The sequence below is a fragment of the Triturus cristatus genome, chromosome 3_1, assembly GCF_964204655.1.
Source record: "Triturus cristatus chromosome 3_1, aTriCri1.1, whole genome shotgun sequence".
Classification (NCBI taxonomy): Eukaryota; Metazoa; Chordata; class Amphibia; order Caudata; family Salamandridae; genus Triturus; species Triturus cristatus.
The window spans coordinates 828148057-828169289 of record NC_140583.1 but is presented as its reverse complement, the minus strand read 5'-3'; the positions used below and the strand labels follow the sequence as shown (position 1 = coordinate 828169289).

Here is a 21233-nt window from a genome sequence, read left to right as displayed (position 1 = left end):
CTATGGATGTATGGACTCGTTACAAAGACCCTAGCAATCCTCAGTTGCCCACTAACATGACTTGCTGGCTAAAATGAAATTACAAGATCTGTGGTAAATCTAGAGATCAGGAGTTTTTCTCCTGAGACTCCTCCTGCTAAAAGGATGTTGAGTCCCTGGGTGAAACTCTGGGGCAATGAGGAATAACAAGCGGAATTGGGACTAAAATTACCAGTAACGGACTCGTAATAAGGTCCCTAGTTCACTAAATGCTGCTTTGTTGAATCCGATTATAATTCACGGCTCTCAGAAGACAACCTAATAGACATGTTACTTTATTGATGGGTCTTTAACTTTAAAGGGTTCTTTATTTAGACAGTCCTGTGTCAATAACAATAAGCATTCTAGAATGTTAGTGTGTTTGATGGTGTCTGCGTAGGGTTTGAGGTCTGTTGTGACCTGTATGTTCATTTTATGGCCCATTTAACAGCCATATTACGGATGGAGCAGCTTTTGCTGCTCCCCACAAAATGAGGTTAATGTAGTTCCAGATTCTTCTGCCCTGATCTTGGGGTCATCTGAGAGAATCCAGATAGCAAGAGAGAACAAGCAAGAATTGAAAAGTAGTGGTCTTAGTGCACTTGGTGAAGGTGTAATGGCAGTAGTTCACTTTTGTTTCACTCTGGGCATCACTTTATAAATATAAGACAACCACTAGGAATAGGGTGCTGATAGCATGCTTTATTTCTAAATCACAATACTATCACCAGGAGGTTCCATAAATTAAACTTCAACGAATATTAATGGCTGCATTGAAAGCACGACATCACATTAAAGTGACTGACAATTTGCATCTTTTCAACAACAGTTGTGCTTCTTCAATGTGGTTCATCACTTGGTTGTTCAGTTTTGACATTGTAAATTAAAGATCTACTTCTACCACACAACACAATCACTGCACCCCTTGAACCTCCCAGGTTTTCACTGGTTCTGCTACCTTGAGTGCAAAATAAACTTGCTTTCATGAGGGTTTGGCCAGGTGATGGTACTGCTGCAAGCTAATTAAGCAGTCAAAATGGCAGAAACAGTCTTGGAGAAATATGAGTGAACAAAGCGCTGGCCGCTAGCACTTTGAACAAAACATTTCTTTCATGTCTCTGTAAAACAGTTTACGTTTCAGTTCCTTTGTAAATACGCAAGTGTTGCATACATGAGGGTAGTTGCAAACAACACCTGCATTTTACATTCTTATGGTCACATAAATAAATTATGTTCTTGCACGTCCGAATGGACCGTGCATGGCATCTTTTCTTGGGTGTAGGTCTCTTCAACGGGGAGTTTCTCCACCCGCTGAGGCTTTCTTAAACATCAACATTGTGTTGAGGCACATCGATTAGTTAACAGTTGGGCAGGGTATTCGTTCCGTACGAAACTTTCTCCTGCTAATCAAGTAGTTTACAAGTTACATTTTTGAAAAATGTCAAAAAATAAATGGTACAAAACTCCATAACCGTTATCTTCGGCTATATACAGTACGTATGTACATGTCAATGAAAAATGATTTAAGTTCTTAAGTCAAGCTACAATGACAAAAAGTCATGACGTATATCCTTGGACTTTGTCTCATCTAGTTAGGTACAAAAATATTTTTATATTTACAAATCAGATATTGTAGTCCATGTGCGATCCACTTGTAAAAAACAAGTGTATAGAAAATAGATCAAGCTGTTTAAATTGATCGGACATTAATGTTCACAGTTGCCATATCTATTCCAAAGTCATTTGTGAGTTTTAGTGTGTAAAGTCCGCCATCTTTCTTTTTAATATCCATGATGATAAGCGTGGTAAGGTCTTCGGTGGTCTCCACGTGGAATCGGCCCTGCTGCTCTTGACCCGCAACCTGTGATCCTCCACATGACCATTTGATATCAGGAGTAGGGTCTCCTGAAAAGGCACAAGCCACCGTGAGTACTTTTCCTTCATCAATGCTGATATCAGAGGGAAGAGCTTCAATTTTGGGAGGGATTCCTTCATGAAATATAACGAAAAAAAAGTTACTTAAATGCATGATGGACCAAAGAGATGTTCCCCTGTAGAAAAAGAGTAGTACGGTTAAAAGATGTTTCTATCACTACCAATAATGTTTTTCTCACCTTTCGAACTCCTTCCAACCCTGGTAAAAGATGAACCTTCCAGCTGGGACAGACTGGATGATGCCATAACACTGCTGGAGCTCATCTCTACAAAAGATTCTTTCATGGAGGACATGCTTTGAGAAGACATGCTTGCAAATTTCATTTCAGCCATGCTGCTGCTACTGCTGAAGGATGCCTCTTGTTTAGAGGCGGACATTTGCATTGACTGAGAAGAGAAACTTTCCTGCATGCTCACATCACCACCTGTCCTCAAAACTACCTTTTTGGCAGGTTCTTCAACCAGAGCTGTGGAGCATAGCAAACAAAATGAGAAGAAAACATCAATGACATCACCTACATTAGTGAGGTCATCTTAACTTAGATGTTCACATAAAAATGGAAATAGTACATTATACTTGGAGTTGCTCCAATTCATCTACACACAGAAGCATGAAGGCCATACCGGTAAGTAAAAGTGTTGAGATGTTTAGAAGTATGGATCAATTTCAATTATATTTTAACAAGCCAAAGAAAATAAATATTAAAAGTTATAGCTCCACGTGCGAGTTTTGCAGAATTTCTATGGCTTCTGTTCACTTTATTAGCAAATAGAAACTGCAGGCTTAAAGGAAATTTCATTATAGTTCTGTTACTTATAAAAATGCATATTTCCACTTCTATGTAGAAATCTAAGAACAACTTGTACACATATACACGTTACTACAAATAATACAAGAGACAATAATTTATGGTGCTTAATGTAATTGACTGGCATGTTTAAAATACATAGACATGGAATTGCAATGAAAGGTATGTAGCGACTCTGGGCCTGATTTAAAGTTTGGCAGATGGGTTACTCTGTTGCCAACGTGACGAATATCCCGTCTGCCTCATTATATTCTATGGCGGATTAATATCCCGTTTGCCATAGTGTATAATGCAATTGAAATATGGCGTACAGGATATCCGTCAAGTTTATGACGGAGTTTCCAGTCCGCCAAACTCTAAATTTGACCAATATTTATACAACTAGTTGAAAATTCACTGTCTGACTTTGTATATTTTTTTCCCTCGAAAATCAAAGTTTTTACGGTGTGGTCTTCCTACTATACCCGGCTCACAGCTTATCATTTTGAGGCTTGAACTAATATTTTCCTATTCCAATGGCAGTATAAGGAGGGTTGATGGAAGAGTAGACGTGATTCACAGGTGGACATGATGCCATTTACATGCCAGCTCATGGAGAAGAGACAACTTTACAACAATTGTTTATTTTATGCATCAGAATGTTGTTTTAAGGGAAACTAGAGGGAACAGATCTAGGGTGATCCACTGGTACAGAAAAAGCATTGTGGGTCACAGACCTGATCATTGCTGCAGAGAGGTCTATTATTTAATGTAGACATCTATCGTCATCCTCTATATGGTTATGTTACTATAGTGTAGCTTGAGTTACCCTCCCTGAACATTACACTAGACTGGCTCCATTTCAAACAATCACTTGACCCTCCCAAGGCTTGGTTTTCTCCGTCTTAGGGCTGGGGTTATAAACTTCTTATTATATGAAGCCATGCATATAAATTTCTGTTTTTTTAATGTTATAAAAGAGTGGGTGTAACTAGTTTGTGGTGGTTACATTCTCCCATTTTCATTGTAATTAATTGTATTTCTTTTTTTATATTTCTGCATTTGTGGAATATTTCAGCATAGACTGTTTAGCTTGAGCCAATGTTTGAAAGTGAACTTTTACTTCCATAATGCCGCTTTTTCGTCTGGATAAAAGGGGTTCACCTTTCTTTCATAATGACAATATTTATTTGTTTAGAGTTCCTATATATAGGTCCCTATTACCAAAGATTCTGCTGCTATATACTAAACATTATTCCTTAGTTCTAGGAGTAAGGTTAAACTCAATTACCGCAAGAGTAAATAACACCCACTTATTGCAACATCTTTGTCAGTGGAGGCCTGAATCTATTCGACTGCTACACAAGAAATACCTGTCGCCATAAACACAAGGGTGAATGATATATTAAGTTGCTTTTTTTTTTTAAAACTTAAATGCTCGGTTCTTCCAGGTGACCACTCTTAAATGTAGAAAGCAGACGATATATATTTTTTTGTTTTGTTCTTGGAACAATACTCTAGTAATAAAGATAGAAAAGGTTAATTCAGGCAACCATCATAACTCAATTTCAATATTTGTTATCATCACCAAGCGTGTAAGGGTGTTTCCTGGCCAGCTGTAGAAGCCACAGCCATTTCAATCTGTGTAGGTAACAAGGCCGGTTCTCCAGCAAGGAAAGGCTAGGCGGAAGCTTAAGGCTCCACCAGCAGGGGGAGACAGACTGCAAACACGAGAAGCCAATAAAGCCAAGGGGTGGGGCAGCAACCCGTCACTTCATGTAAAACACGGTAAAGTTGTGTCCCTTTCGGGGCCTGAGTAAATATTAGAGAGAGTATAGCGGGACTGGCAGGCGCATGTCACGCATTCATTACATTATTTGATTAATTTGTTCTAACCTAGAGTCAACATTTTTCCACAAAAACACCATAAATCGATCTGACATTTTACAGTTTCTCACAGACTCACTCTGCCCGTTGCACAAAATAATGCACGAAAGACAAACAAAAAATATTTAAACAAAAGGGGCGTGGCTACAAATAACGCAGCAGGTACAGTGGCACCGGAGCCCAGCTACATAACGGCAGTTTTTTGCTACCCTGCTGGGGCATGGAGGGGCCATTTCCTTTGCTTGCATTAGGGCCCATGGCACACTTACTACTTTCACACAGAAGAAAATATTCTGAGCGCCAACTTACGGAGCACGGTCAAGGATGCGGTGGCAGAGCACTGGCCGTGGAAGTTCTTCGCCTTCACCGTATATTTACCGCTGTCGCTCTCCAATGCTTTCCGAATTTCTAGAGTGTAGATGTTCTTGGACCGACTTACTTTAATGTTTGATGAGACAGCAACCTGGAGAAGCAAAGTAATAATGTTATAGAGTGCTCTTATGTGGTAAATGTTTAAGCTGACACTTCCTTAGCTTAGCAACGATATGAGAACATGGAGCACACTGGGTTTGCACCTTGACTTCATGATCACCTAAAGGCTTGTATTAGAAATGTATGGTTGCACATTAGTATGAATTATGTGGCCAAAGTACGCAGTAAGCGTTGCGCCACATTGCTGCAGCTCTTTCCAAAAGCGAATAGTGTTAAACACAGTTTTTTTCTGAAAACACTCGCACCATGATCCAGTGTTGCCTTTTACTATGCAAATTGATATATGTGCCAGGCAAGCTCAAGGGCATGAAACTTACGTCGCTTTGATGGCATGCATGTATCTGAAATTAGCATGCATTGCAAATAGTTGAAACGCTTTCACGACCCCTGTGGGCTCGCTAAAGATTTGATGCAAGAGTAGACATACAGAAAGCTATTTGACCCCACTGGTGAGCAATAGTCATTAGAAAGGGAGGCGTATTTTGCCATTGCCCGCTCTTTGTTGGTTCAATGAATGTATGAGGTGTGCGAGAAAGTGTGGGTGGGGTATTTTCCCATTACATGATTTCCCCATTGCCTGCTCTTTGCTGGGGCGCTGGGCCTATGAGATGTTCAAGGAAGTGTGGGTGGAATATTTCCTTATGATCCACTCTTTGCTGGTGCGCTGGATGTATGAGATGTGCGAGGAGGTGTTCTAACCTCAAGGAGTGACTGACTATCTGGCTCACAACTAACTTGCTGCGATGAAACAGGAAACTCAAGTCTGAGAAACAATGCGCAGGGCTCTGCAGGGTTTGTTATGTAGGTAATTGCTCCCAGGCCATTCTGCAGCTGCCAATGAAAAAGCTGAAAACTAGAGAAGGACCTCTGTGAATGGGTTTGTCAACGAGACTGAGACTGAATGGAGAGGCCACTGAAACCTTGGCCCGAAGAGCTCTTAAAATACATTGCTTGAGACTAGGATTATGTTATTATTGGTCAAGGTGGGGAACACTCCTCACTGTGGTGCAACAGCAGAAGAAGTCTCGCACACATACATGATGAAAGCAGGTTTTCAAACCTTTCTGCTATATTTCTCTGGGGGGCGTGTGCAATGGTACGCGTCTTGCAATAAGCCTCTTTGCATGTTTGCACACCTGTTGTTGCGTAGCTGAAGGATATGGGTGCATGCTAAATTTCAGGTGCTTGGGGTGGATATTAGTGCGGGGTAAGCGCTTGGTAAATAAGCAGAATCTAATCTCTGTTTAGTGCAAAGGATCGAAGGCTTGGTAGCAGGTGTCAAGAGCCCCACATATGGTCTGCGTCTTACCTTATGTAGATATTGCCAGACTGCAGTGACACACGTCTGCGTTGGTGCATTTTTCTAGATGCACACACCAAAGACATGCTTTACGAACATAAAGCGCTACAGGAATCGCTCACGTGCAATGTTAAATCTTAAAAAATCAGAAGTTACTTTGAAATGAAAGAGGGCTTTGCCCGTGAGTTTCTTTATCTCTTACAGTGTTACCGTGGTCCCGGCATAATATAACCACAATGCGTTTCTTTTTACGAGATTCATCTAGGCACATTCAATTCAACTGAAAATCTCTGTAGCTGCGCCTAGGTTAGAAACAGTTGTATGTTCCCGTAAAACATGTGAACCTAATTTAACAACTCGTTGAAAAGGTGAAGTAAAACATGTTATATTTACCACACGTGAAGGGCCATGTACAACAAATGAACATCGAAGTGGAATATCCAGATTGGATCAGAGTCGATAAGCAGGCACAGCACAGGGCTTTGAAAAGGGTTTGTTTATGTGCCACTGATGTGAGAAAAATAGGAGCTGCATTTAATACCAAACGCGCTTTTCCATTATATTAAAAACGTTTGACGCATTGGCCATTCACAGCTGTTGTACTAGGGCCCAGGTGTACATCAAGGAATTCAGATATATAAAGGGGTGGTCAAAATGTATAGGGCAACAGATAAGTATAGTATAAAAATGCCCCTCTCTTACTTTTCTACCTCCAGCAGCCATCTGGCGTGTCCCCTTCAATTTGATTCCTACTTTATCGCAAGTCCTATACATTTTTTACGAAAGAATAGCTTCCTATCTTAACATCTAAGTGAGAGAAAGTTAAATAAATCAACTCCTACGATTTTGCAGCAGAAAGGGAAAGTTACACAGCCTCTTGCTTAACACCAAATAGATTGTAGTCACAATTGGTTACTCACGGGCAGGTTATCCTTAAACCACTCAACTTCAGGGTGAGGGTCGCCAGATATTTCACACGTAAAGACTACATTTTGACCTTCATCTGTGTTTTGAGACTTTGGTTGTGTAATAAATGCTGGTGCATCAGCAGACTCCTTTGAAAATACCAAATCGAAGTGGCATTTGATGGTTCCTTGTTCCGTCATCCCCTCGCAGGTCAGTATTCCTTCGTCTTTATGACTCGTTTTCTTGATGGTCAAGGTGTGGTCGTTTCCGGAGACCCCATACCTGTAATCTTCAGAGTTTTTTAGTTCTACTCCATTCAAGACCCATTTTACTTGAGATGCGCCAGGGATGTTGGCCTTCAGGGTGACCTTCTGAGCCTCCAACACACTGAGCTTGGACACGGTGGCCTTCACTTCCGTTTGTGATGTCTTGATTTCTTCAGATACAAGCTCCTTCTTTATGACTGCCTCCTGGATGACTGCCTTTTCATGAGCAGCCGTGGTCTCCTTCTTCTGCTCAACCACCGCAGTATGCTTAGCTGTGAAATAAAACACAGGTTTACAGATCAGCATCATTGTGTGATCTTGTTCTGCTGCACAATGTACCTACAAGACTGGCAACATATATTTTTCAATGGAAACAACATCCATGAAGTGAAGGAAAGAAGGCTCTTTTCGTACACAAGTCACTGTTTGCACGCATAAGCAGCAGCAGAACTCGAGTGCTATGAACAGGAGTCACAATTTATAGCGCTTGTAAAACGCGCCATCAATTGGGCATGGAACATTGTAATTCATCATGCAAATATACATCATGCAAATTTACACCTAAAATCTCTGCTCTCCCCTTATTTTGACATGTTCTATACCCTGCCAGTCTGACAGGAATGGAAATAACTATGGAAAATGTTTAAGGCAGACTTCGTGAACATTATGTGTAATGAGTGTGTTTCATAATCATTCCACGTTCCCTGTAAATTAATGTTTACACTGAGTTGACTTTAGGCCACATTCTTTTTAAATCTGTTTGTGGGACCGTTAGATGTCTTTGATGTGTGAACAACATGGTTGTTGGAATTCTTTTGTGATATATACATTCCATAGATTTGTCATGGCTAATGAATACGCCCATTCCTAATGCCCTAATGAAATCAAGCAAAAGTGGGCGTGCGACTCTCCAAATACATGGATACTTACTTTTTACGTTGATCAAGACACATTTTTATTTGTGGAATTCGAATGTGTTTTACATTCCGTTTGCCCCAATTTACCTACCGAGAAAATTCACCTTCTAGCCTAACAGTATGGAGCTTGCATTATTCAGTGATGACGGTGCCATTTTATCAGCTAATCAGTGAACTGAATTTGTGTATAAGTAGGTAGGCACATGATGGTTTTAAGATATTGCAATCTGCTTGACTGCTCTAGAGAGGAGTTGCTGCTAAGATACTGCTGGAGTAATTTATGGTCAAATAAAACTTGTCATTAGTAAGAGCCCCAGGACAACCACTGCTTTAGGGGTCGGACAAAGCCGGTTATTTCCTTATCCTATATGTTTTTTCCCTCTCTCCTTTATTGCTGTTTGATTGTTTCGGTTAAATATTTCTTGTACCTCATTTATATTAAGTATGTGGTGTTTTTCATTCAATGTGACTTTTTGCATGTGCCAGGAAATATTACATGTAGGTGGATTTGACTTCTCTGGAACACTGTCTTCTACACCCACCAGAAATGTCACACTCTACACAGAACGTACGTCATCCATATCATTCACCCCTATGTATCTCTGAGGAAATGACATTAATTTTACTATTAAAAGTAACTTTCAATACTTTATAGTAGCTATGAAGTTGTAGAGAAACTTTAATACATGATAAAAAATACTATTATTGATATAGAGAGCACACTACAAGAAAGCACATTTTAATGGCAAATAGTTTGTAGTTGCTCTTTCAGATGGTAACAGAGGAAGAAACTAAAGAGAATGTCTTATTTACCCCATCCTACAACGAATGAGGCTAAATAGATGGAGTCATTTACAAGCACGAGGAACATTTGTATGGTTTAAGCAACCCCAGTTTTCCCCTCCTTCGTTTTCAGGGTGCAAGACTGTAATTGTCCAGGCGGTGTGATGACGCATGTGGGTAGGAGTAATACTATCACCCTGAGGAACGCAGCATGTCCCTGAGAGGAAGACTGAGACTACCAGACTCACTTAATCTATTCACACAGACTCATTCTCCACATCTCTTTCTACACAGTGCCACTCTGTGAATTCACTGTGGTTTCCTGTCAATTGAATTGTCAGGAAGGGTGTTCACTACCTCTGATATGTTAAATGTTCTTCTATGGGTAGCTGTAACCTTAGGTGCTACATGAAATGCCAGATAGGACCAGCCCAATGGAATATGTAAGTAACTTTCCTCTTACCCGCATTCAAGTTCAGACAGAGACCTTTAGTACTAATAGGTAACCAAAGGGGTGATCACTACAGTTTTCAGATCCTAGGAAATAGGAATATTTGAAATTCGATTTGAAAGCTCTGCACAGACTCACTAGAATCCTGAGAGCCAGCTTGTAAGGGGGTCCCAGGTCAACAAAGAGCTGTGAACCAGCACCAAACCATTGCACCAAAATAGTTAGTGCCAGTATAAAGACCAGGTGGACATTATTTAATTTTAGAGCATCAGGGTGATGTTTGTTGTAGAATGCTTCTTTTCCAACCAGGCAAATCGACTGAGTGTAATCGCCATTCGTGAACGCGGCAATTAAGGTCAGTGTTCAATGCGCTGTGAAGACTTCCCTTTGGCAGACGTTTTTCAGCTAGCTGGTAATCAAAACTGGAATTGTTAGCGTTGGTGTATCATGAAGATAACACAGTGTGACAGCTAATTTCTTAATACATAGATGACAAAGAAGTCAACTTGACATGCACGATTTATTCCTAGAATTGTTGCACTATGCTCACAGTGTTGTAAAGGGAAATATCAGGAGTTGTGTTGAGAAACCTTAACTTCATCAAAAGGTACACTAGTGCCCTTACTTTTGACTCGAACAAACAATCTTAATTTAAGCAGAATCTGTGCTCTTTGCAGGCATCAAGAGCATAAATATGAACAGCAGTGAAGAATCACATTTTAGAAAATGATCTTAGAGGTTAGTGGAAATTGTTTCTCAAAGGAGACCCAGGAATAGAAGTGACACGCTAGCATGCCTTTAAATAAAGAGGTTTTTTTCCTTTAGAAAATTTGGTAAAAAGTGGAATGATTGATATTCATTAACTTATGGAAATGTTAGATTCTCTTTCAAGCACACTTCACTATTGTTTGTAACATTTCTTCAATAAAACATGCATAACATTATTACTAACCTTGTGCTGTTAGACTTGATACTTGACTATAAATATCTTTGAACACTTTTCCGACAAATGCGAATGTAGTTCTGGAAACCCCTGCTTCTCCAACAATCTCACAGGCATATTCTCCTTGGTCAGCCTCCAGAATGTTGTGGATTTTCAGTTCATATGTTCCATCAGCCGCATAGTGAAAAGTGAAGTGGCTGTCTTCCTTCAGCTTTTTGCCATCTTTGTACCACGCCACCTCTCTCACATTTAAAACTGTACTTTCTACTGCGCAAGAGAATCTTACTTTATCCTTGGATGCTTCCACCTTCAATTGCTGGATGATTTTGGGAGGTGTAGTAGCTGGCAATTCAACTCTTTCTGCAGATGTGGTTCTCACTCCTGATGGTGATGATTTGGCTTTAGGGTGTGCAGATATTGGTTCGGGGGATTTCACTCTTTTGGGTGATTTGATGGAGTCTGCAGATTTCCCATGAGGCTCTGGAGATTTCACTCGGGGTGGGGATGTAACAGTTTTCTCGGTTACCCGTGTTCGCCTAATTGTCAAAGTGAAGTGTGCTTCTTGTTTTCCTTCAGAGTTCTCCACCACCACGGTATAGCTTCCTTCATCTGAAGACTGAACTGCAGAAATTTCAAAAGTAGACTTGTATTTTGTTGATGTCACTTGGTGGCGTTTGGATGAAACAATCCTTTGGCCTGCCCGTAACCAAGTTACTGTTGGGGTTGGTTCACCATCAATGTCACAGGCAAATCTTGCAGGCTCACCCTCAGAGACTGTTAGTGAATGTGGCTTTGTTAGAATCTTTGCTGGTGCTGTCTTTTTGCTTTTGCTAGAGACAGTTTTTTCTTCCACAGCTTTTTCCGATGACTTAGTGACACTTTTTGCTTCTGAAGCATAGGACACTGATTCTCTTGTCTCAGTCACAGATGACTTCATTTCCTTTATTTCAGAACTTGCCTCCATTGCAGAGGTTTTCTTAAAAGAGGAAATTGCATAATCTTCAGTTTTTGTCAACTCTGGGAAGACAGATAATGGTTTATCCTCATCTTTACGTCTCGATGTGTAGGTGGAATACTCTCCTCCTGCAATATCAAGCGTTGCGTAGTCCGAAGCTTCTCCCTTATGATTTGTACACACTACACGATATGTTCCACTGTCTTCAATTTGGCAATCCAAGATTTCCAAAGTCAAGACACCACTGGTATTAGTGAAATGTATCTTGCTGCTTTCCTGGATTTCAATGCCATTGTGATACCATTTGATTTCAGCTGTTGGTTTTGATTGAACATTAAGAATAAATCTTGTGTTCTGACCACAAGGCACACGATGAGATCGCATTCTTAATGTGATGCGTGGAGCATGATCCAAAGAGAAAGGCTGTTGAGTCACAACTTCATATTTCCTCTCAGCTGTCTTCTGAGTTTTCAGTGCTGCTTTCATTGACTCATACCTTGAGAAAATGTCAAATCTTGCAGATCGCTCAAATCTTGAAAGAGATCTTTCACTGGAGACAGGACTAGGGGATCGTGGCCTTGTTCTTTCAGGTGTCGGAGATCTTCTCTCTACTTCACGTTCCATAGCAGGTCGAGAACGAGGTCTGATCAATTCAGATACAGGGCGCATTAATTCAATGTAACTTGGTGAAAGAGACCTTCTTCTTCCTAGCAACCTGGAAACAGATGGAGATGTTCTGTGAACATGTTTTACTACTTGTTCTGTTTCCTCATATTCTTCTGCTTCAGATTTTATCTCAGTTACTACTCTTTCCCTTCTTGTCCTTTCTCTGATCTTTCCTTCCTGCTCCATATGCTCAAGCTCCCTTTTGTATTCAGAAAGTCTCTGAGATGTGGTGTATGGCCGTAAAAGCTCTTCATCCTCTCTCTCATCCATTATACGTTGCCTCTGTTTTGATGGTTTGTATGTAGCCTTATCATGGCGCTGTCGAAGTTCTGCATAACTGGTGCTAACTTCAGTCTTGGATGGTATGTGATAAGTTGAATATCTTAACTCACGAGCTCGTTCTTCATCTGTGACTGCCTGAGCTCTTTGTGAAGAATATTGGAGAGCAGACAGCTCAAACCGTAGTGGACTCCTACTTGGGGGTGAAGCTGAGAATCCTAATTCAAGTTCCTCCTCAAGACGCAGTCTCTCCTCATCAACTCTTCTCATGGCCAAATAGTCATCAACAGGAAGCAGCAATTCGTCATCTGAAACATCACCCAAGGAACGCCTTCTTGGTCTGTAGAAAAGTTCATAATCAGGTGATGGTGAACGTCGGCGAGCTGGTCTTACAGTTTCAAGATCATCCTGTGATAGCTTGGGTATGCGCCACTTAGGTTTGTACTGGTCAGATATTCTGGGAAGTGGCATGACATAGAACTGCTCCCATCTTGAGAGGCGTATTCGCTTAGGTCTTTTCTGAACAATTCTTTCAAGTGGTTCAGGCATTTCATATTGGTCTCGTAATTTCTTATACCATTTCATTTCTGACATTGGCACAAACTGTTTAATGGTTTGATCCTCTTCAAGAGCAGTCACTGTATGCACGCGAGGTGCTGGGATTTCATATGGCATACGTAGTCTCTTTTCTGCCTTTCTTTCTTCTTTCTGGATTTCAAATTCACCTTTAACTGTTTTTGTGCTCACCGCTGGTTTGTAGAGAATAGCTGCTTCTCTTAGAGCTTGTTGTGCTATTGGTGTAAGTGGAACAGATTCAGTTCCAGCAAGAATTTCTGCCATTTTCAGTGTCTTATCAATCTGTTTCTGTACGTGAATTTCACGCTCTTCTTTAGACTTGTATTCTTTCTTGACATAGCGCATTCGTTCTACCTTCAAGTAAGCTTGGCAGCTTGTTGATCCAGCACTATTGGTGGCAGTCACTCTATAATATCCAGAATCTTCTGGCAAGGTGTCTGTAATGCACAAAGCATAGTAATCTAGACCTTCATGAATAACATCAATAGTTGGTCCTAATGTTAGACTTTGGCCATCCTTTTCCCATTTTAATGTTGGCTTTGGTGTGCCTGATACTCTAATTTCAAAGCGGACAGATTGACCTTCTTGACATTCTGCATTTGCAAGCAATCGTTTGAACATTGGTCTTAATGTATTGTCTGCTGCCGCTGGATGGGGAGCAACCGTGAGCTTAGCCTTGCAGCTGTCTTCACCATATTTGTTCTTTGCCACAACAGTGTATTCAGCATCGTCTTCTGCAGTCAGATCATTTATGATAAGCTGATACAGTCCTTTGTCAGATATGAAAGTGTATTTCTTATCATCATCACCTGGTTTGATTTTCTGGCCTGATTTCAACCATGTTACTCGAGGTTCTGGGTGCACTGTTATAGTTACACCGAATCTGACCTTTTCACCCACATAAGCAGAGTGGTTAAACAGTGGAAGTGTGAACTCTGGTGGCCTTTCTAGAAGCCTCATGGTATCCACTCGGCGTTTCACCTTCTTTACAACCCGACATCTGTAATAGTCATGTTGTTCTCTTACACCCTTCACAAATAATTCTGCATAGGAGCTGTCTTCACCATAATCATTGACTGCTTTGCACCTGTAAGTGCCGTCATCTGATCTTGTGATGTCTTTTACATATATTGTTGCTTGCCCATCTTGGTAGTTGATCTCATATTTATCATTGTGTTCTAACTGCCGAATTCCAAAGTACCAACTAACTTGTGTTGACTGGTCATAGTTTTCAATGTTGCAGGTATATTTAACGTGCCCTCCTTCTTCTGAAGCAGCATGCATTATCTGTCCTGTCAATGGGCCTATTTCAATTGGTGCAACCTTGACTTTAGCTGTTGTGAGCCCCTTTTGAGACCTTATAGCTCCACCACATGATATGCGAGCCGCGGACACAACGAAGTTCCATTCTTTTTTAATTAAGCTCTGGTAGTACCGTCGGTGCCGTAATGTCTTGATGACTTTAGTGCTGATCTTTTCTGTCTTTTGTTTCAGCCATGGGTGTTCAAGTGCTTCAACAGCTGACATACGCTTCTTTCTTTCCTTAGTCAACAGGCGGTCAACGAAATCCATTGCTTCAGTGCTTATTTCTTTGAATGCTTCATCCTCAAAGTTATACTCCGCATTGGTAATGCGTTCAATAATTTGTTGGTTTGTTTCAGCTGTGAAAGGATTAAGGCCACTTAGGAGAATGTATACCAATGTACCAAGTGACCACATGTCAGTGCCTCTGCTAACCAAATCATGTTGATGTACCTCTGGTGCATAATATTCAGGAGCTGTGAACTGGAGTCTAAAGGTATCACCAGGCCTCAATTCTCTTGCTTGACCAAATTCTGTAATTTTAACTGTAGAGCCTCTTCTTGTGGAATAAATTATGCTTTCTGGTCTGATATCAAAGTGGCCAATCCTGTGGCTGTGCAGGAACTCAAGTGCTTCACAGATTTGGCGAGTATAATTAACGATTTCTCTTTCACTAAGGTCAAATCCAGCTGTATTGATCCTTTCAAAGATGTCAACTCCAGATATAAATTCATAGATCATAACAAGCTCTTCTAGGCTTTCAAAAGATTCGTGAAGGTATAGGATATTCCTGTGGCGAGCAATGTTAAGAACAGAAATTTCTTTCTTGACCAACACCTGATCAGCACCTTTGACTTTCACAAACTTGGCCATGTATGTCTTCTTTGAAGTGTTCTCAACACATCTATGGACAATGCCAAACTGTCCATGCCCCAACTCTTCGGCAATCATATATTTCTCATGGAGTACCTTGGTGGAAGAGTGAGCTGCTTTAGCTTTGGAGATTTCAGTGACCTCGGAAACTTCATCATCGTAGTTCAACATTCTGGTCTTATCTTCCTTTGTCACAGTTGGCTCTGTAGGATCAGATGGCTGGCTTTGACCAAATTTGTTTTCTGCAATAACACGGAATTGGTAGCTTGTCTTACCGAACAAGTTAACAACAGTGTATCTTGTCTCGCGGGCCTGTGCAACACGAATCCATCTCTCTGCTGTTGTGGCACATTTTTCAATAATGTAGTTGATGATTTTGCTTCCGCCATCAGTAGCAGGAGCGTTCCAAGTCAAGTTAACTGAATCTCTAGAAACATCACTGACTTTAAGACCTCTTGGTGGATCAGGTACATCAGCGACATCAAGTTCGACAGTCTTTTGGTCAATGCCAAATCTGTTCTTTGCACAAACTATGTAGAATCCTGCATCTTTTCTGTCAACACCATTGGGGAAAACAAGAGAAGTGAATGATCTTGTAACGATGACTTGATACTGCCCATTATTGTCGATGAGATCTTGTCCTTTCTGCCAGGTGATGACTGGATCTGGTTTGCCAGTGAAAGGAATCTTTATGCTGACAACTTCACCTTTAAGTGCATATACTGCTCCCATTCCTTCAAGATGTTTAGGCAAATTAATTTGGGCTGGAACTGTAAGCAAAAAAAATAGAGAACATTTGTTATTCTAATCTGTATCTGCTAGTTACTGCTTCGAATAATAAGAAAGCAAATTAGAAAGCAATATTTACCTTCAACATCTAATGATGCTGTAGCAGAAACAGAGCCTCCCTGGTTGGTGGCTCTGACTTGGTACACAGTTGCATCTTCATCTGATACATTTGCGATCACCAGTTGGTAGTACCCACCCTTGAACTCTTGTACTTTGATCTTTACACCATCTGCCAAGATCTCCTTGCCCTGCTTGAACCACTTAACAATTGGTTTTGGATGGCCAACAATCTTGCAAACAAAGGTGGCATTGCTCTTGAACTTAACATTCAGATTTCTAAGCTCTTCCTTGAACTGTGGTGCACGGATTGGTATGTCAGATTTTGGAACAATTCCTTCAGAAACTTCACTCCATTCACTTTCACCACCTAGATTTTCACATTTTACACGGAACTCGTATTCAAGACCTTCAATTAAGCCTTTCACAGCAAAGACAGTTTCATGGATTTCTTCTGTTGTGACTGCAATCCATTTGTTCTGTTTCTTTTCACGTTTTTCAAGGTAATAATTGCTGATCTTCGCACCTCCATCACTAGCAGGGGGTTTCCATGACACCAAGCATGAATCCTTGGTCACCGCAGTCACTGCTGGTAGGCCTGGGGTGCCAGGTTTTTCTACAAAATGAATGAGAACACGTTGAAAAACATTGCATAATTACATATTTACTTTAATCATTGCACAACAAGAAACATTGAGCCACACACTTACCAAATGGACTCTTGATAACGACAAGTGAAGGAATTTCCAGTGCTTCACTGATGCCAAATACGTTTTGAGCTGAAACACGGAAGTAATACCCTGCATTTTCTGTTAGGTTAACAATTCTACAGGTTGTTCCAGAAATAGTTGCAGATACAAGCTGCCATTGTGCATCTTCTTTGGCTTCTCGGCGCTCTACAACGTAGTTTGTGATCAGTGAACCTCCATCGTCTGCAGGGGGTTTCCAGCTGATGACTACAGAGTTCTTCAGTAAAGCCTCAACAACAATTGGTCCTGTTGGTTTATCTGGCTTATCTAAAATATCAAAAGGCACAATAAGTACTAAATACTTTTAAAAATAATATTTCTGCAAAAAGATGGACAATTTAGTAAACATTACCTTGTATTTCCACATTGAGTACAGTATCCACTGTTCCCAAAATGTTGCTCAGTTGAACTTTGTACTTTCCAGCATGGGCTTTGTGTTGCACATTCTTTATAACCAGATGGGTATAGTGCTCGGTGTTCTCGATCTGGATATTTTCAGAGGCTTTCAATGGTTTCTTTCCATGGAACCATGTGATGGCAGGTACTGGACGGCCAATGTACACAACATGGAGGCGGAGGGTGGAGCCCACACCTGCGTAGTACTTCTCTTTCAGAGGGTAGCCAGGGTGGAACTGCGGAGTGGCCTGCAAGAGCAGCTTGCCACTAGTTTCAGTTTCTCCAGCATCGTTGACAGCAATGCAAGTGTACAGACCTTCATCCTCCTGTTCTTCTGTCAGCACAGTCAATGTATGGCTGCGACCATCTGAAGACATCTTATATTTCCTGCTCTGTATGAGCTCCTTACCGAACCGGTACCATTTAATGTCGGGCAATGGCCTTCCAACAATCTGGCATGACAGCTTGGCAGATTCGCCCAGCAGGGCAGTGACTTCCTGTATTTCTTGTCTAATGCCTGGTGCTTCTCCAGCTGCAAAAGAAATAAAATACCGTTCAAGCTTCTTTTTTCAATGTAACTTCTTGAAAGAGACCTTCTTCGTAGCAGCCTGTCACATAAGTAGGTTTAACTAGTAGTACAAGTTTTCTGGTTTTTGTGTTTCTATTTGAAACTTCTCACCCCATATTAGAAACAAAATCACTTCTTCTACCACGATCTGTAGCAAAGTCCCACAATCTCAAACATACCCCACACAAACTTATAAAAACGTACAAACCGTGAGAAATATGCTGAAATGTACATTTATTCTCACGCATAACGCAAACTGCATTGAAAACGAGAACACTATTGCAGTGGTAAAACCCCACAGCAGGCATGTGTCAGCATACGTACCCATCAAAGAAGCTTTGTAATGGATTTGATACTGTCCACAGGCCTCACTCATCAGAGTCTCAATTCGTCAGTGAACAGAGAAACCCACTCTTTCAAACCACTAACAGCACCTTTCCACAAGCCGAGCCAGACTCCGGTCTGAGATGAAACCTCTGAACCACCTGGAAGGTCACCCCTAGACTACTAAACATGCTGCACCCCTTTGCTACTGGCAGATTGTATGCTATACTAATGACCAAAACAATACAAATTCAAGATATACACCAATAAAAACATTTGGCTAATAGAAAACAGGTGAACTTACATGTCAATTTGGTCTTTATTGTGATGGCAGTTCTGCGAGGCCTGCTGATGCCGGTTTCGTTTTCAGCACAAACCCTGAATTCATATTCAGTTGCCTCCAGTAAGCCACCCATTTGGTACTGTCTGTCTTTAACACGTTCTTTGTTGCATTTCTTCCAAGCACTTTCTCCAGACTGGCGGTACTCCACCCAGTAACCAAGGATTTCTTTTCCTCCATCACACTCTGGTCTCTCCCATTGAATGGAAATACTGTCCCTAGAAACGGAGGTTACCTCAATTTCTCCTGGTTGGCTTGGCTTATCTACAAAATGAATAAGAACAGGTAAGAAAGATAGTCACCTAATTGTTTTTTTTTATTGTGCTCTGTGTTATATTAAAAGGGTTACACGAACACACACACATACACCAGCATACATTAATCTTTTGATAAAATGTGATGTGGGCCATCAGCTGTGCAGTAATGCTCTGTACTCCCATAAAGATGGCCTAGATTACACTTTCAAAGAGACCCCTGATGGTTACATTGTACTCCAATCCATTGAGCGGCCTATTGCTGCCAGCACAATTGGCAATGCATCCCACAAACTTGTCAAACCACCTAGTAAGAATCTCCAAAAATGTTTGACACTGTAGTTTCCCAATCCAAAAATCGCAAAATGTAGGTTTTGATACCATTAACAAAGATATATGCTATACTGATTACAGTACAGATATTTTTGAAGTCTTTCAAACTTTGTTGATGAAAGAAGACTAAGGGAAATTGAAATTATGTCCTGTGTCGTCTTAATTTACAGTATCTGGTGAGTACAATAAAATGTGTCTAAACATGTAATATTTGAATGTCAGAGATCTCTAGAGGAATGCAACTGGGACTAGGGTGAAATGCCAGCCTGGACACTCTAAGAACAGAACATAAAAAACGTTTTCAGCTATATTCATAAAAATGACCTCACAAGTTTAACTTACCAAATGGATCTTTGCAGACAACAGGCTCAGAGGGTGGACTGGCTTCGCTTTGACCAACATCATTTTGCGCAATGATACGGAACTGATATTCAGCATCAGGAACAAGTCCAGTGACAGTGTACATCGTTGTAGTGATGTGCGTCTTATTATGTCTAACCCATTTGTCTGTAGATGTCTCTTTACGTTCAATATAGTATCCAGTGACACGGCTACCACCATCATCTTTAGGTCTGGACCAGGATAAACTGATGGAACTCTTTGTCACATCCAGTACTTCTGGTGAGTTGTAAGGAGGCTCTGGTGGATCTATAAAATAATAGATATGAAAGTTAGTGCACCTTGTGATCTTTCTTCACTGCATGGCACACATACGCTTATCACCACAAAATAATTTTCATACATTAAGAATATAATACATACTCAGAGGTGTTTTTGGTGTGACAGCCTCTTCTGATTTCAGAGACCTACTAATACCGAACTGATTTTCAGCAGAAACACGGAAGTGGTACTCCACATTTTCTTTAAGGCCTTTGACAACCAAGGAAGTTGCCTTGACTCTAGAATCCACAGTGTACCAGGCAGTCTTTGGTACTTCTCTCCTTTCAACAATGTAGCCAAGAATATCTGAACCACCATCATCTGCTGGTGCTCTCCAGCTTACTCTTACAGAGCGTGCTTGGATGTCATCATACTCCAGTGGTCCTTCTGGTGTATTAGGTCCTCCGATGACTTTCACTTTGATATAAACAGCCTTCTTGCCACATTTATTTTCAAGCATTAAATCGTATGTGCCAGAATCTTCTCTGATTGCTTCCTTGATCACAAGTTCAGTGTGGGTTTCTGATGTAGCTATCATGGCTCTCTTGCTGACATCATGGCCTTCCTTTGTCCATTTGCAAATTGGAATTGGTTTGCCCTTAATTGGAATGGTAATCTTGACAACGCCACCTTGCCTCACAATTAAGCCCTCTTCGTATTTTGCATCAAGTTCATAATCTGGATATTCTGCAACCAAACACAAAAACATGTTGTCAAACTTTAATTTTAAGCAGAATAAAATGGGGTACGTAGGAAATAAAGACATTCGTAACTTCTTACCAAGCATCTCAGTTACTTTGACTGTTCCTGGTACATCAGCAGGCTCACCGGGACCTCCAGCATTACATGCCAGGACTCGGAATCTGTATTCAGCCCCTTGTGGAAGATGTGTTAGGGTGTACTCACAGATCTTGGTAGGAGTGGTATTACATTTGGTCCATTCAAACTGATCAACCTTCTGCATTTCAATTAAGTAACCACTAACTTTAGAACCGCCTTCCTCTTCCGGAGGGCTCCAGGCAAGGGAAACTGAGGTTCTTGTTGTATCTGTAACTCTGGGATTTTGTGGTTTCTCTGGAGGAGCTGAAATACATAATATGGAGCAATGGTGATTATATTTTTGTATCAATTTATAATTTGAAGCAGTTAAACAGAATCATAATGCATAGACTAAGACAAATCCAACGTAGGTTTGTCACCATACACAGGTACGTTGGGTATAGTTTTATGAGAGCTTTAGAAGAGTGGCAAGTGACTGCCTCACACATGGAAACTCCGAGGTGGGAAAAAGTTGCCCATGCCATTTCAGAGTTCAATTTCACTTGAGTGCAGATGTTCTTCAACTCACAGAATTAACTTAATGCTGCTGGGTATTGTCTCAAAATGTGGCATATTGAGGGGTAAGGTTTGTGTGATTTTTAAGATT

General features: G+C 40.8%; 1 protein-coding gene across 1 annotated transcript in view; it reads right to left on the bottom strand.

The window, feature by feature from the left end:
- Positions 1 to 700: 700 nt before the first annotated feature.
- TTN (titin) overlaps positions 701 to 21233 on the bottom strand; it is a 379656-nt gene continuing 359123 nt past the window's right edge. Inside the window, exons 307-318 of the mRNA XM_085645211.1 lie at positions 20588 to 20890; positions 19910 to 20494; positions 19490 to 19795; positions 18525 to 18824; positions 17285 to 17860; positions 16894 to 17199; positions 16206 to 16799; positions 10696 to 16107; positions 7341 to 7864; positions 4938 to 5091; positions 2133 to 2420; positions 701 to 2007 (exon numbers count right to left, since the gene is read on the bottom strand). Coding sequence (XP_085501337.1) covers positions 1709 to 2007; positions 2133 to 2420; positions 4938 to 5091; positions 7341 to 7864; positions 10696 to 16107; positions 16206 to 16799; positions 16894 to 17199; positions 17285 to 17860; positions 18525 to 18824; positions 19490 to 19795; positions 19910 to 20494; positions 20588 to 20890 — 9647 coding nt within the window. The 3' untranslated portion in view covers positions 701 to 1708. The remainder of the gene's footprint in view (positions 2008 to 2132; positions 2421 to 4937; positions 5092 to 7340; positions 7865 to 10695; positions 16108 to 16205; positions 16800 to 16893; positions 17200 to 17284; positions 17861 to 18524; positions 18825 to 19489; positions 19796 to 19909; positions 20495 to 20587; positions 20891 to 21233) is intronic.